This window comes from Vicugna pacos, chromosome 28, assembly GCF_048564905.1.
Source record: "Vicugna pacos chromosome 28, VicPac4, whole genome shotgun sequence".
Lineage (NCBI taxonomy): Eukaryota > Metazoa > Chordata > Mammalia > Artiodactyla > Camelidae > Vicugna > Vicugna pacos.
The window spans coordinates 6,486,815-6,499,325 of NC_133014.1; the positions used below are offsets into that span (position 1 = coordinate 6,486,815).

A 12,511-nucleotide genomic window follows, 5' to 3' on the forward strand; every position below is an offset into this window, starting at 1 on the left:
TAGAGGCCCCCAAAGAACTCCAAAATTTAGAGTTCTGTTAAGAGAAGCTTGCTGACGATGAGGTCTGAAGAGCTTCCTGGTCATTTAAGACAATAACCTAAATCAAAGCTAGGGATACAGTGATGTGCTGGGTAACAAACTTTCCGTCAGTGGGCCCCCGCACCTTCAATTAAAAAATACTTGAGACACATCACTCTGTAGGTTTAAGGCGTACAGCATGATGGTTTGATTTACATTAATTGTGAAATGCCTACAGTAGGTTCAGCTAACATCCATCTTTTCATCTAGATACAATAAAAAGGAAGGAAAGAAGAAAGGAAAAGCCAATTTTCTGTTTGAGATGAGAACGCGCAGGATTTGCTCTCTGAACACCTTCCTCGTGGGTGATACAGCGGTGTGACCAGAGGCACCACGTTGCATATTACACCCTCGGTACTTATTTATCGGTTCTCTTTTTAACCACAGCCACAAGTGGTCTCGGCGAGGCCTCTGGGGCCAGGCTGGCCGCGCGGTGAGGGGAACGGGCGGCGGGACCGGCCGGGACACCTGTAACCGGCGCGGCGGCGGCTGCGGCGGGCGGGGACGCGGTGCGGCCCAAGGCGGGGGGAGAACGCGCGAATGGAGGGCGCGTGGAGACGAGCGCGCACGCAGACGCGCGCGGGGCCGCCCGGGGCGAGGCGGGAGCGGGGTCGCCACGTTCCCGCGCGCGGCCGGGCTACTCTCTCCAGTGGAGCGGGTTGGGCGCTTCTCGCGGCGGGGGCTCGGCCGCTGGGGTTGCGGCCCCGCGGGGCCCGGCCGCCCACGCCACGCGGGGGACGTGGCCCCACCTGGCGCCCGCCCCGGGCGGTGGTCGCGCGGCTCGCAGCGCGCCACCCTCAGACGCGCGCGGCTCCCGGGGAAGGCGGCGAGCATCCTTCCTCCGCCGCTCTTCTCTCCGGGCCTAGTCGCCGCGGCTCGTCAGCCATGAGCCCCGAGCCGGTCCCGCCGCCGCCCCCGCCCCCGTGTCGCGGCGGCGACTGCGGGGAGCCGCTCGCCCAGCGGGCGGAGAAGGGCGACGAGGCCTTCCGCGCGGGCGAGTACGAGACGGCGGCCGAGCTCTTCCGCTCGGCGCTGGCCGGCCTGGCGCAGCCCGACCGCGGCCTGTGCCTGCGGCTGGGGGACGCGCTGGCCCGCGCGGGCCGCCTCCCCGAGGCCCTGGGCGCGTTCCGTGGCGCCGCGCGGCTCGGGGCGCTGCGGCCCGACGAGCTGGGGGAGCTGGCAGCCGGCCTGGCGCGCGCCCTGGGCCCGCACGAGCGGCGGCCGCCGGCTGGGAAGGCGGGCCGCGCCCCCGAGGAGGCGCCGAGCCGGGGGCCGTCGGCCTCGGCGCCCGCCGCGCCCCGCGACTTGCTCGGCTGCCCGCGCTGCCAGCGGCTGCTGCACAAGCCGGTGACGCTGCCGTGCGGGCTCACGGTGTGCAAGCGCTGCGCGGAGCCGGGGCGGCCGCCCGCGCGCCGGGTCAACGTGGTGCTGAGCGGCCTGCTGGAGAAGTGCTTCCCGGCCGAGTGCCGCGCGCGCAGGCTGGCCGGCCAGGCGCGGAGCCTGCAGCGCCAGCAACAGCCGGAGGCCGCGCTGCTCCGGTGCCACCAGGCCCTGGACCTGGGTAAGTAGGCGCGGTCGCTGGGCCGCCTACCTGCGCACCTGTTGAGCGGCAGGGCTGGGGCGGGACGGCTTTGTTCGGGCTCCGGGGATCTTTCGCTTCCTGAAGATTGTGAGGCGGGGAGCTGAGGCCAGGTGCACCCGGGGGGTATCTTTTCCAGGACCTCTGCGGCCTTGCTGAGCCGCCCTTTAAGGCCAAGGCCGTCTTTCACCCCATCTCAGCTGTAGAGGAGTGGGAGGATGGCCAGGGGTTTTCACCCGTCCTGCAGCGAAATGTAGAGAGCTCACACCCTCGGGGAGCAGCGCAGACCAGAGAGCCTTGTCATGGGGCGGGTTTCAGCTGGTGAACCCAGGAAGGATGCTCTTTCACTCTGCTGTTTGTATGATTCTGACCTCCTTCCTCTCTCAAGGCGATTTGATGTTGTTCTGGTGTCATTAGTTTTTTAGGTAGTTATATACCGACTAGCCCGTGTGGTTTATTTTTTAAGGTTATTATTTTTTTTTTCAAACTAAAGTCTGTGACCAGTACCAGGCTCTCTCTTCGCCCTCCTGTTAAGAGGATGTAATTTAAAGGAAGCCCAAACTTCTGTCACGGTCATTGTGTTTGATTCCGAATGGATGTGATCTGTTAACAGTTGTTTTCGGTGGAGAACTGTGTGTGGGTAGAGGGTGATTTACTTTCTGAATTCTGTTAGCTGATTTTGAAACAGACTTTAAAAAAACATTTTTTGAATCGAAGTCCAGTCAGTTACAGTGTGTCAGTTTCTGGTGCACAGCACAATGTCCAGGTCCTGCATATACATACGTATATTCGTTTTCATATGCTTTTTCATTAAAGATTGTTACAAGATATTGAATAGAGTTCCCTGTGCTGTACAGAAGAAACTTGTTTTTTAAATCTGTTTTTATATATAGTGGCTAACATTTGCAAATATCAAACTCCCAAATGTATCCCTATCCACACTCTTTCCGAGGTAATCATGATTGTTTACTATGTCTGCAAATCTGTGTTTTGTAGATGAGTTCAAAGTGTCCTTTTTTTCCTTTTAAAGATTGCATATGTGAGTGATATATGGTATTTTTCTTTCTCTTTCTGTCTTCACTGAGAATGACAATCAAAGGGAACCCTCCTACACTGCTGGTGGGAATGTAGTTTGGTGCAGCCATTATGGAAAACAGTATGGAGATTCCTCAAAAAACTAAAAATAGACTTACAATATGATCCCGCTTCTGGGTATATATCTGGAGTGAACTCTAATTTGAAAAGATGTATGCATCCCAGGGTTCATAGCAGCACTGTTAACAATAGCCAAGACATGGAAGCAACCTAAATGTCCATTGACAATGACTGGATAAAGAAATTGTGATGTATTTATACAATGGAATACTACTCAGCCATAAAGAAGAATAAAATAATGCTATTTGCAGCAACATGGATGGACCTAGAGATCATCATTCTAAGTGAAATGGTTTTAAATCACTACTCAAGAAGACTTGGTTTAATCTTTTATTACTAAAAGTCTTCTTGTGTGCTGTGTCAATATGCATTTTACTCTAAACTAGGGGTAAGGTTTTTTCTTTTGGAAGGCACACCTGTATCCAAATTGGGAGCTTCTCTGCTGGAATAGAGCAGATAAATTGCTTTATGTAACAAATAATTGTACCATTTTTGAAACCATCATATCCATACTATGTATTTTTGAGTTTTCAGTTATCTTATTTACATATATATGGTATAAAGCAGTACTATAGAGTAGAAATATTGTCTGAGCCACATATGTAAATTTAATTTTTTTAATTCATTTTAAAAAGGTAAAAAGAAAGCAGGTGAAACTCATTTAAAATATTTTTAACCCTAAGCAACCAAAATACTATTTCAGCATATCTTCAATGTAAAAAAAAAAATCCAGATTGTACTTTTTAACTAAATCTTAGAAATTCATTGTGTATTTTTCATTTACTTCCACCCCAATCCAAACACGAAATTTTCTTCAAAAATACTTCCTCGGTGTTTAGATTTCATAAAATTCAGCATTGAAAAAGTAGATTCTCATATCGAAGTTGTTGCAAATTACTTAAGTTTCCCACTATCTGAAGAGTATTGGTGTTTAAAATTTCTGTTCGTTAAAATTTTAAAAAATGAACAACTCAGTTCCTTTGTTGCACTAGCCCCATCTCCTGTTGTCACTAGCCACCAGTGTCTAGTAGCTACTGTTTTAGACAAAACAAGTTGGAGAACAATTTAGAACTAAATTTAGAGAGCAATTGTTGGAAATGTGAAAGCTCACAATACCAACTGTTGGAGAAGTTGTAGAAAATGAGAGCTATTTGTATGCTGCTGATGGGCCTGCAAATTATACCACTGGAACATTGTTTAGCAGTATCTGAAAATGTTAAATACCTTTGGCCAAGCAGTTGCAAAGAGATGTGTGCATGTGTGCACTGAAAGAATGCACAACGGTGTACAAGAGAGTATATACGTTGTTAGAGATAGCCCTGGAGTGGAACCCACATGTCCAATTAGAACAGAATGAATGAATTAAATATATCATGGTGTCTTTATGGAATATTGCATAGAAAGAAAATAAGCCAGCTGCAGTTATATGCTAGTGTGGGTGAATCACATACATAATGTTAAATGAAAGAAGCCAGACTCAAAAGCACTTTTAATATATGATTATATTTATCTGTAAGTCCAGACAGGCAAAATTACTATGGCGTGTTAGAAGCAGGTAAGGGTGGTGGGTACCTTTGGGGAAGAAAAAGGGGACTGTTACTGTAAGTATGAGAGGGACCTCAGTGGTAGTGGTGATGTTCACTTTGACCGGGAAGATGGGTACACAGGTGTGTTCACTTTGTGATAGTTCATTGTATTACATACTCCTGATTTGTAACTTTCCCATGCACATATTAGACCTCAATTTAAAAGGTTTAAAAAGGAGTATTGCAGTCAATTCATTAAGAGAACTTTTATCCAGTATTCATTTTCTGTTCAAAGATTAGAAAAGATTTCTGGTCAAAGATTAGAAAAGAAAGCCAAGTTTCCCTAGTTTAAAAATTTATTGAAAAATGTGTATCAATAAAAACATCTGTTTTACCATGAAGAGAATTAAAAAAATTCTATTAAAAATTTTAACTTCACAATAAATTAGCCCCAAAGAGAGGTTCTGTTATAGTAAAAAGGTCACATGTATTTGGAATCAGAGATGCTTGTGTTTAGATCTAGGATGACATGTATTATATGACCCTAGCCAAATATGGTAGGCATTAATGCTATTCCCCAAATATTTCTCTCTCTATATCCTCTCCAAACAAGGTAGGATTGCATTCCTGGCCTGCTTGTGGTTGGGTGGAGCCATGTGACTAATTTTGGCCATTAAATTGTGAGTGGAATTCAAAATAATTGTATGTTAAAGAAAATAGAGATACATGTATGAAAAGATAACTCAGTAGATAACTGTCTACTAAAAAGAACCAAATGGGGTGGGGGGATATAGCTCAGTGGTAGAGTGCATGCCTAGTATGCATGAGGTCCTGGATTCAATCCCCAGTACCTCCAATAAAGAAATAAATAAACAAATAAACCTAATTACCTCCCCCCACCAAAAAAAAAAAAAAAGAGCCAAATGGGTAGTGTAGACCTGGAAAATGCAGTATTGGAAGTTGAGAATTAATTGGATGGTTTGGAAACCAGGCTGGACATGTCGGAAGTCAGGATGAGAACAGTCAAGAATAGGTCAGTAGAACATACCTAAATTGAATCACAGAGGGGAAGAAAAGAATAAACAAAACAGTGCATAAGAGATACAGGGGAAGCAGACACAAGTTCCAGAGTTGATGAAATTTGAGCCCCAGGAGAGGAGAGAAGGAGAAGTGGCAAATGAAATATTTGAAAAAAGATGGCTGAAAATTCTCCAGATCTGATGAGAAACCTTAACTCACTGACCCAAGCAGCTCAGTAAGCCCAACAGGATAAACAAATACATTTACACAACAAACAGAACGTATCTAAGTATTTTATACTCCAGTTACTGAAAATCAAAGATAAAGAGAAATTTAAAGGCAGTTAGAGAAGGCTGGACGTATTTACTTCCGAGGAGCCCTAAAAAGACTAATAGCTGACATTTCCTCCAAAGGCACCAAAATAAGACTTTTCAACAAAATTATTAAAACTAGAAGACAATGGAATAATATCTTGGAAGTGCTGAAAGAAAACCTACCTGGAATTCTTTACCCAGAAATAAATATCTGTCAGAAATGAAGAGAAAAATCAAGATGCTTTAATCCAAATAAATAAATATGAGGGAGTTTAAGCATGGAACTGAAGGAAGGAATAAAGACCACTAGGCAGAATAAATACATGAAGAAATGTAAGAGAATTTTGATGATTGCAAACTACAGTATTAATGGTTTATGGTATTTACAACATGTAAAAATAAAACGTGGCAGGAGCACAAAGCTAAGATGTGTAAATAAAGGGGTAAATTGTTGTATTACTTGTGCATTACTTGGTTGTGGCAGAAATACTAATTTAACATATACGGATAGATCAAGACCTGTGTCGTACAGTAGGACCTTGTTGTTTATCTATTTTAGATACAGTAGTGTGTACCTCCTAATCCCCAACTCCTAATTTATCCCTCCCATCTTTTCCCTTTGGTAATTGTAAGTTTGTTTTCGATGTCTGTGAGTCTTTTTCTATTTTGTAAATAAGTTCATTTGTGTGTGTATATATATTTTTTAGATTCCACGTATCAGTAGTGTCATGTGATATTTGTCTTTCTTTCTTTGACTGACTTCACATAGCATGATAATCTCTAGGTCCATCCATATTGCTATAAATGGCATTATTTCATTCTTTTTCATGACTAAGTAGTATTCCATTGTATAAATATACCACAACTTCTTTATCCAGTCATCTGGTTAAACATTGAGGTTGCTTCCATGTCTTGGCTGTTGTAAATGGTGCTGCTGTGAATACTGGAGTGCATATATCCTTTCGAATTTTAGTTTTCTCAGTATATATGCCCAGGAGTGGGGTTGCTGGATCATATGGTAACTCTATTTTCAGTCAGACTTTCAAGGAAGATTAATTTCCGTCTTATTTTAGATTGTAAAAAAAAATTGGGGAAGATTTTCATCTCATTTTATAGGGTTAGTATGATCTTGATACTACAATCAGGTAAAGCTTGCACAAGAAAAAATTATAGGTTAGTCTTACATATGTACATAGATGCCAAAACCTTCATTAAATTTCTTAGTTTTTTGGACTCCAGCAGTATAGTAAGAATTAAAGGTCAAGAAGGAAGGCTTATCCAAGGAATGTAAGGATAATTCAACATTAGACACATCTTTACATCTTTCAATGTGATTCACCATAACAGGGAGGAGATATTCTACAAGTAATTGCTCAGATAACTGAGAGAGTATTCTATAAAATTCAACACCCACTTGTTACAATGCCCTCACAGAAGACTAGGAAAAAGAGGTGACCTACCTAACTTGACAAATATTCTGTCCTAGAAAACTATAGCAAACGTACTTCATGTTAAAACATTGCACACATTTTTTAAAAATTGAAGAATAAAAGGGGAATGTCCACCATCACCACTGTTGTTGCAATATCAGAGTAGAAGGAAACACATACAAATACTCGGATGCAGGAGTCAGTGCTGATTGTTTGCATGTGATATGGTGGTTCAGACGATTCTCGGGAATCAGCTTCAGCAGGGTGAGAACCAGACGGGAAATCTCCTTTCTCACACAGAGTTCAGTGGGTGTGTTTCCCAATCTCAAACTAGAATTCCAGTGACTTTTTTTCTTTTTAGAGATTTCCAAAAATCTCCAAAGAAGATTTCTGTATTTCAAAATGCATCAATTGACTTTGATGATGGGGAGCACTAACTTTGAACCTGAATTGAGGAAAATGTTATCTTCTCCAAAAGAATTCCACTTTTCTAATTAGTAGACCTATATTACAAGAAAGTACTAAGTTATTATAAATTGAATAACTTTGCCAATGAAAAAGTTGTGAAAATTTGCTTCCTCTAGTTAACATAAGTACCTGCATGATATTCTTGAGTTTACTTCTTGCCCAGCGGAGCCTAAAACACTTAATATCTCGGGGGTTTTTTTTACAGAAAAAAAAAAAGTTGTTGATCTCTGCTCTAGCCAGTCAGTGTCTTTTTTAAAAATTCAGCATTCTTTTGTTTGGCTCGCCATTCTTGCTGTTCCTTTCCCCTCCTCCCCCTTTTTTCCTGTCATACTACCTCTCTATTACACCTTTGTAGCAATAACACATTTATAAGTAGTGCCTGCTCACCATGCCTTGATGTAATATCTTTTTGCATGAGTTCTTTTAGACACATTTGCTCAGTTGCCTGTGTAAACTAAGAGGAGATGCAGAGTAGCGTTTGGAAGGTACCAAGCCTTTACTTCGAGAAAGAGTCAGGATGGAGGATTTGGAGCACGCTGAAGATACGTATTAAGCAGAGAGATGAGAACACATCTTAGATGCTCAGAATATTTATTGATCAAAACATTTCAGTCCTATTTCATAGAGCCTACAAAGAATATGGGTTGAGTGAACCATGTCCAGCAGTATGAAAAGATGGCTGTGATGGTCCTGCTCTCGTGAGCTCTGACTGTGTCACGTCTCCATGGTACCCTGCCTCGTCACTCACTTCACATACTATTGTCAGTGTGAAGTGAGAGTCAGTCTTGGTTTCTGTGTCCTCAGTAGCGTATGAGTAATTCTCCAGATCGCTTCTGTTTTCAGGAACCTAGGGAAAAAGAAGGCTCTTTATTTTCTTCTTTTCCCACTTAAGAGAACATACTGTAGGTACAGTTATGCTCATAAATCTGCATCTACACAGCTGTATGGAAAACAAATTATGTTTTACTTTCCTGTTTTTAAGCATGAGTTTCCCTGTGTACTTTCAAAGAAATGACTCTAAGTCTTTTCTTTTTAAATACACAGTTATAACATTAAGATGCTTCAGTGTCTACTCAAGTTCATTATTGGAGATTATGTTGTGGCTAGTGTGTGTGTAGCAGTCTGTTTTTCTTGGTGCATTTTGAAGTCTTCTTCATCCTCTTTCTGACTTCCTGAGAGAAGCGATGTACAGCATACCTATCAAATAAGTGGGCTGTACATATGATTAGAGGAGGCGTTATTTATTTTACCTTCATGTTTGTTTTCTAATTTAATATTTTTAATGACTTAAAGATCATTTTTTAAAAAATGCAGTCATTTTTATTTACTTCCATTCCTCATGTCTTTCAGCACCTGGTGATAATTCTTTGTTGCTGCTGCGAGCAGAGTTATATTTAACCGTGAGGAACTATGAGCAGGCTCTGCAGGACGCCAGTGCTGTTTGTCAGAATGAACCTCTCCTGCCTAAGGTATTTGTCATTGATTGGCTTTGGAAACAATAAATGTAAATTTATGGGGATTTTCTTAAGGCTAAAGTAAGAGCATTGTGATTAGGTACCAACAGACAGTGTCCATGTCCCTCCCTCCAGTTACAGGTAGTCTAAATGTAGCAGTTCACTTCATAATAAACCAGCTCAGTTTAAATGACCAAGTTTCCAGCTGGATCTAGAAAAGAGACACTAATTTAGATGACTGTTTGTAGATGCTTAGCTGAATAATATGCCTTATGCACTGAACAAATATATAAACAAAGTAATAGAATTTTATAGGTTTGTGAATGAAGAGGAAATGTTTAAGATTATAGTTTAAATAGGAAGATCACATAACAATCGTGATTAGCAGGCTGTAATATGCGCGATGCATATGAATGGTGTTAGTAAAAGGACAAATACTTTGTATTTTGGAGTAATTTTATTTTGAAATAATTTTAGTCTCTGTGTCTCGGTTGGAAAGGTCTAATATTTTTCTCTCTGGTGACCCCAAATAAGGTTTGCTAACCTAATAATGGTCTGTTAAGTTGTCCTTGATGAAGAGTAGGAAGCCAGAGAATAGAAGTTGTAGCTCATTTCATGAATCTTGGAATTTTAAACCCCTTAAGAGATTTTAAGGTTTTAAAGAAGCTGTGATGAGAGTAACACCTATAGCATTCTCTATTATCTAATAATTAAAAATATTTTTCTCCTGCTATATTACTTTTAAATCATCTTTGTTTAAGAAACACTGAAGAGATATTAACCAAGGTTAATAGACAAGATGGATGTAGCCTGCCCTCCCTTTATTTCTTCCTTCCTTCCATCCATCCGTCCATCTATCCTTCCTTCCATCCATCTTTCCTTCCTTCCTTCCATCCATCCATCTTTCCTTCCTTCCTTCTGTCCATCTGTCCATCTTTCCTTCCTTCCTTCCATCTTTCCTTCCTTCCTTCCATCCATCTTTCCTTCCTTCCTTCCGTCCATCTGTCCATCTTTCCTTCCTTCCTTCCATCTTTCCTTCCTTCCATCCGTCCATCTTTCCTTCCTTCCATCCATCCATCTTTCCTTCCTTCCATCCATCCATCTTTCCTTACTTCCATCCATCCATCCATCTTTCCTTCCTTCCTTCCATCTAACCATCCATCCTTTAAAATAAAATGTTTTCACATTAGACTGAGTGTCAAGCTGGACTTGGGGATGAGCCTAAGAATGAGAAGCAGATGTCTGTTGGACCACGTTTGTTGCTTATTTGCTTCTCTAAAAACATTTCCTGTTGTGTTTCTGATGCCTTTTCTCCGATCCCTTGAGCTATTCTTCTTCTGAAGTAATTTCTGTCAGGAGTCATCATGCCTGAATAGTTGCCGATTACAAGTCTAGCATTTCTGACTGACCGTAGACCTACGTTGCCCTCTGAAGCTAGATTCTTCTCCACTGTATTGATCTTTGAGCTAAAATCCCAGCAGTGTATCGCTGACTTAATTCCTACAAACTTATATGGCTAATTGTAACTGTCAGGGAGGCAGAAAATGCATCTTTAGCCTTTGGAATTTTGGTTATATCTTTAGGGTTTATTGCAAATCTGTGGATCTCATTTCTTGATAAATATCTAGTGAAGAATAACTTCAGCAGAAATGCACCCTGATAAATCACTTGAAGGTAGTAATCGACAAACTGTCTGGCTGGGCACACCTAGAAGAAAAGAGAGAGGAAAATAAGACATGAAAGAGGAGAAATTACAACTGATACTGCAGAAATACAAAAAAACCATAAGAGAATATTATGAACAATTATATGCCAACAAATTAGACAACCTAGAAGAAATCAACGAAGTTTCTAGAAGTGTAACAGTCCACCAAAACTGAGTCAAGAAGAAATAGGGGATTTGAGCAGACCAATCACTAGAAGTGAATACGGTAAGATAGTAAAGCTTGGGGATTTATTTCCAGGTTACTGTTACAACTAAGGGGTTAGGGAAGAAGTGCTGTTGGAAGGTAACTGGAAAGGACTGAGGGGAGGATGAAGTTGGCCGACTGTAGTTGAGATGAGATGGAAGCACTTGTAGAACCGCCTCAAGATTCCAGTGGGGCAACTACGGCAGGTGTTTTATGCAGGCAGAACTGCCCTTTCAAGAAGCCAGTCATGCTGGTATCGATTCCAAGCGTTTGATGCAAACAGAGACAAGCCGGTGCTAGCAGACAATTTGCCCATATGCAGAAATATAAATTGGCAAGTGATTAAGTTGGTCTTACCCAATCAGGGAACCTGTAAGACTTACAACTATTTAAATGTTATTCATTCAGTAAATAAACATTTATTGATACACCGTCAAAAATGCAAATATTGGTTACTGTTATGTGTACCTGTTTGGGAAACTTCCAGCCGAAGTGCTTTGTGTACACAGGACAATGTTATCCCCTTAGAACTGTTGACAAGCAGACAGAGCAGATTTAGAAGCTGCTGACCCTTGAGAGGGGAGGGCCCTTCCTTGCACCGGGCCTGAAAAGGGCCCTAGTCACTTCACGTTAGGAACTTTATTCTTCCCTTTGAAGAGGACATTCCAAATTGTGTCATCTTCAGGAGACACGAAAGCTGGATCCACTCTGAAAGGGAGAATAAGAAATTAGTAAAAATTTTAAATGTTTGCCCCAAACTGAAAGAGCTCCCTAGATGAATCGCTGATTGCTTGAAGTACATCTGAAGCTTTTCTGGGAGCTGAAGGATAAAGCCGGTGAGCTGTTTGCCCAGAAAGTTTGGTACGTACTTTGAGATGGCTGCTCCCCCAGAGAGCTGGAGGGCAAGTGATGCAGCGGACAGACAGTTAGCAAAGGTTAGGAGGTGGTTGGTGCTGGTCACCATCAGCACATTCATGGTATTTGAAAAACAGAAAAGATCAGATAAGGTCTTGAAATAGGCATTCACATTTGCTCGTTTGTGGTCACCAGTGCCTTGGAGCAGTTTTAATACAGAGGTAGGACAGGAAAGATTAAGAGGCAACAACTGGAGAGCATGCATTATTGTTTTCCCTACCAAGGGATTCAGTTAAAATGACAGTTTGAGACGGGGGTTACTTCTGCCTCCAAAGGAGTGAAGCAGTCATGTGAACCTTGAAGAGATGACAGTTATAAAAACTGGAGTAAAAATAGACACTGTAAAACATCCATAACAGGCAGAAGCTGGGGGAGAGTTCAGTCTTGGAAAACTCCACATGAAAGGGGTAAGAATTGTGATTTTTTGGCTTTTTTGTCCCAAGAGTTTTGTCCATCCCCAGAGCTGAAGCTGCGGAAAACCACGGTGGGACACCCTCAGCATTCCCAGCTAAGGGTACCAGAGTTCTGAGTTCAAGGACAGTAAAGCATCTGGAAACGTAAAGAGGAGGACCGAGCAGCACAAAAACTGTTGGAATGAGACATAAATTCAGAACCCAGGTTGTCCAAATCCCTGACTCACAGCTAAATTGTGCATGTTTGTG

At 42.3% G+C, this 12,511-nt stretch overlaps 1 protein-coding gene and 1 non-coding gene across 2 annotated transcripts in view; both read left to right on the forward strand.

The window, feature by feature from the left end:
• Positions 1–651: 651 nt before the first annotated feature.
• LONRF2 (LON peptidase N-terminal domain and ring finger 2) overlaps positions 652–12,511 on the forward strand; it is a 32,701-nt gene continuing 20,841 nt past the window's right edge. Inside the window, exons 1-2 of the mRNA XM_072951323.1 lie at positions 652–1,639; positions 8,921–9,039. Of these exons, the coding sequence (XP_072807424.1) occupies positions 964–1,639; positions 8,921–9,039 (795 nt within the window). The 5' untranslated portion in view covers positions 652–963. The remainder of the gene's footprint in view (positions 1,640–8,920; positions 9,040–12,511) is intronic.
• On the forward strand, positions 5,123–5,194 carry TRNAT-AGU (transfer RNA threonine (anticodon AGU)). The gene has a single exon. It is a non-coding gene; the product is annotated as a tRNA-Thr (tRNA).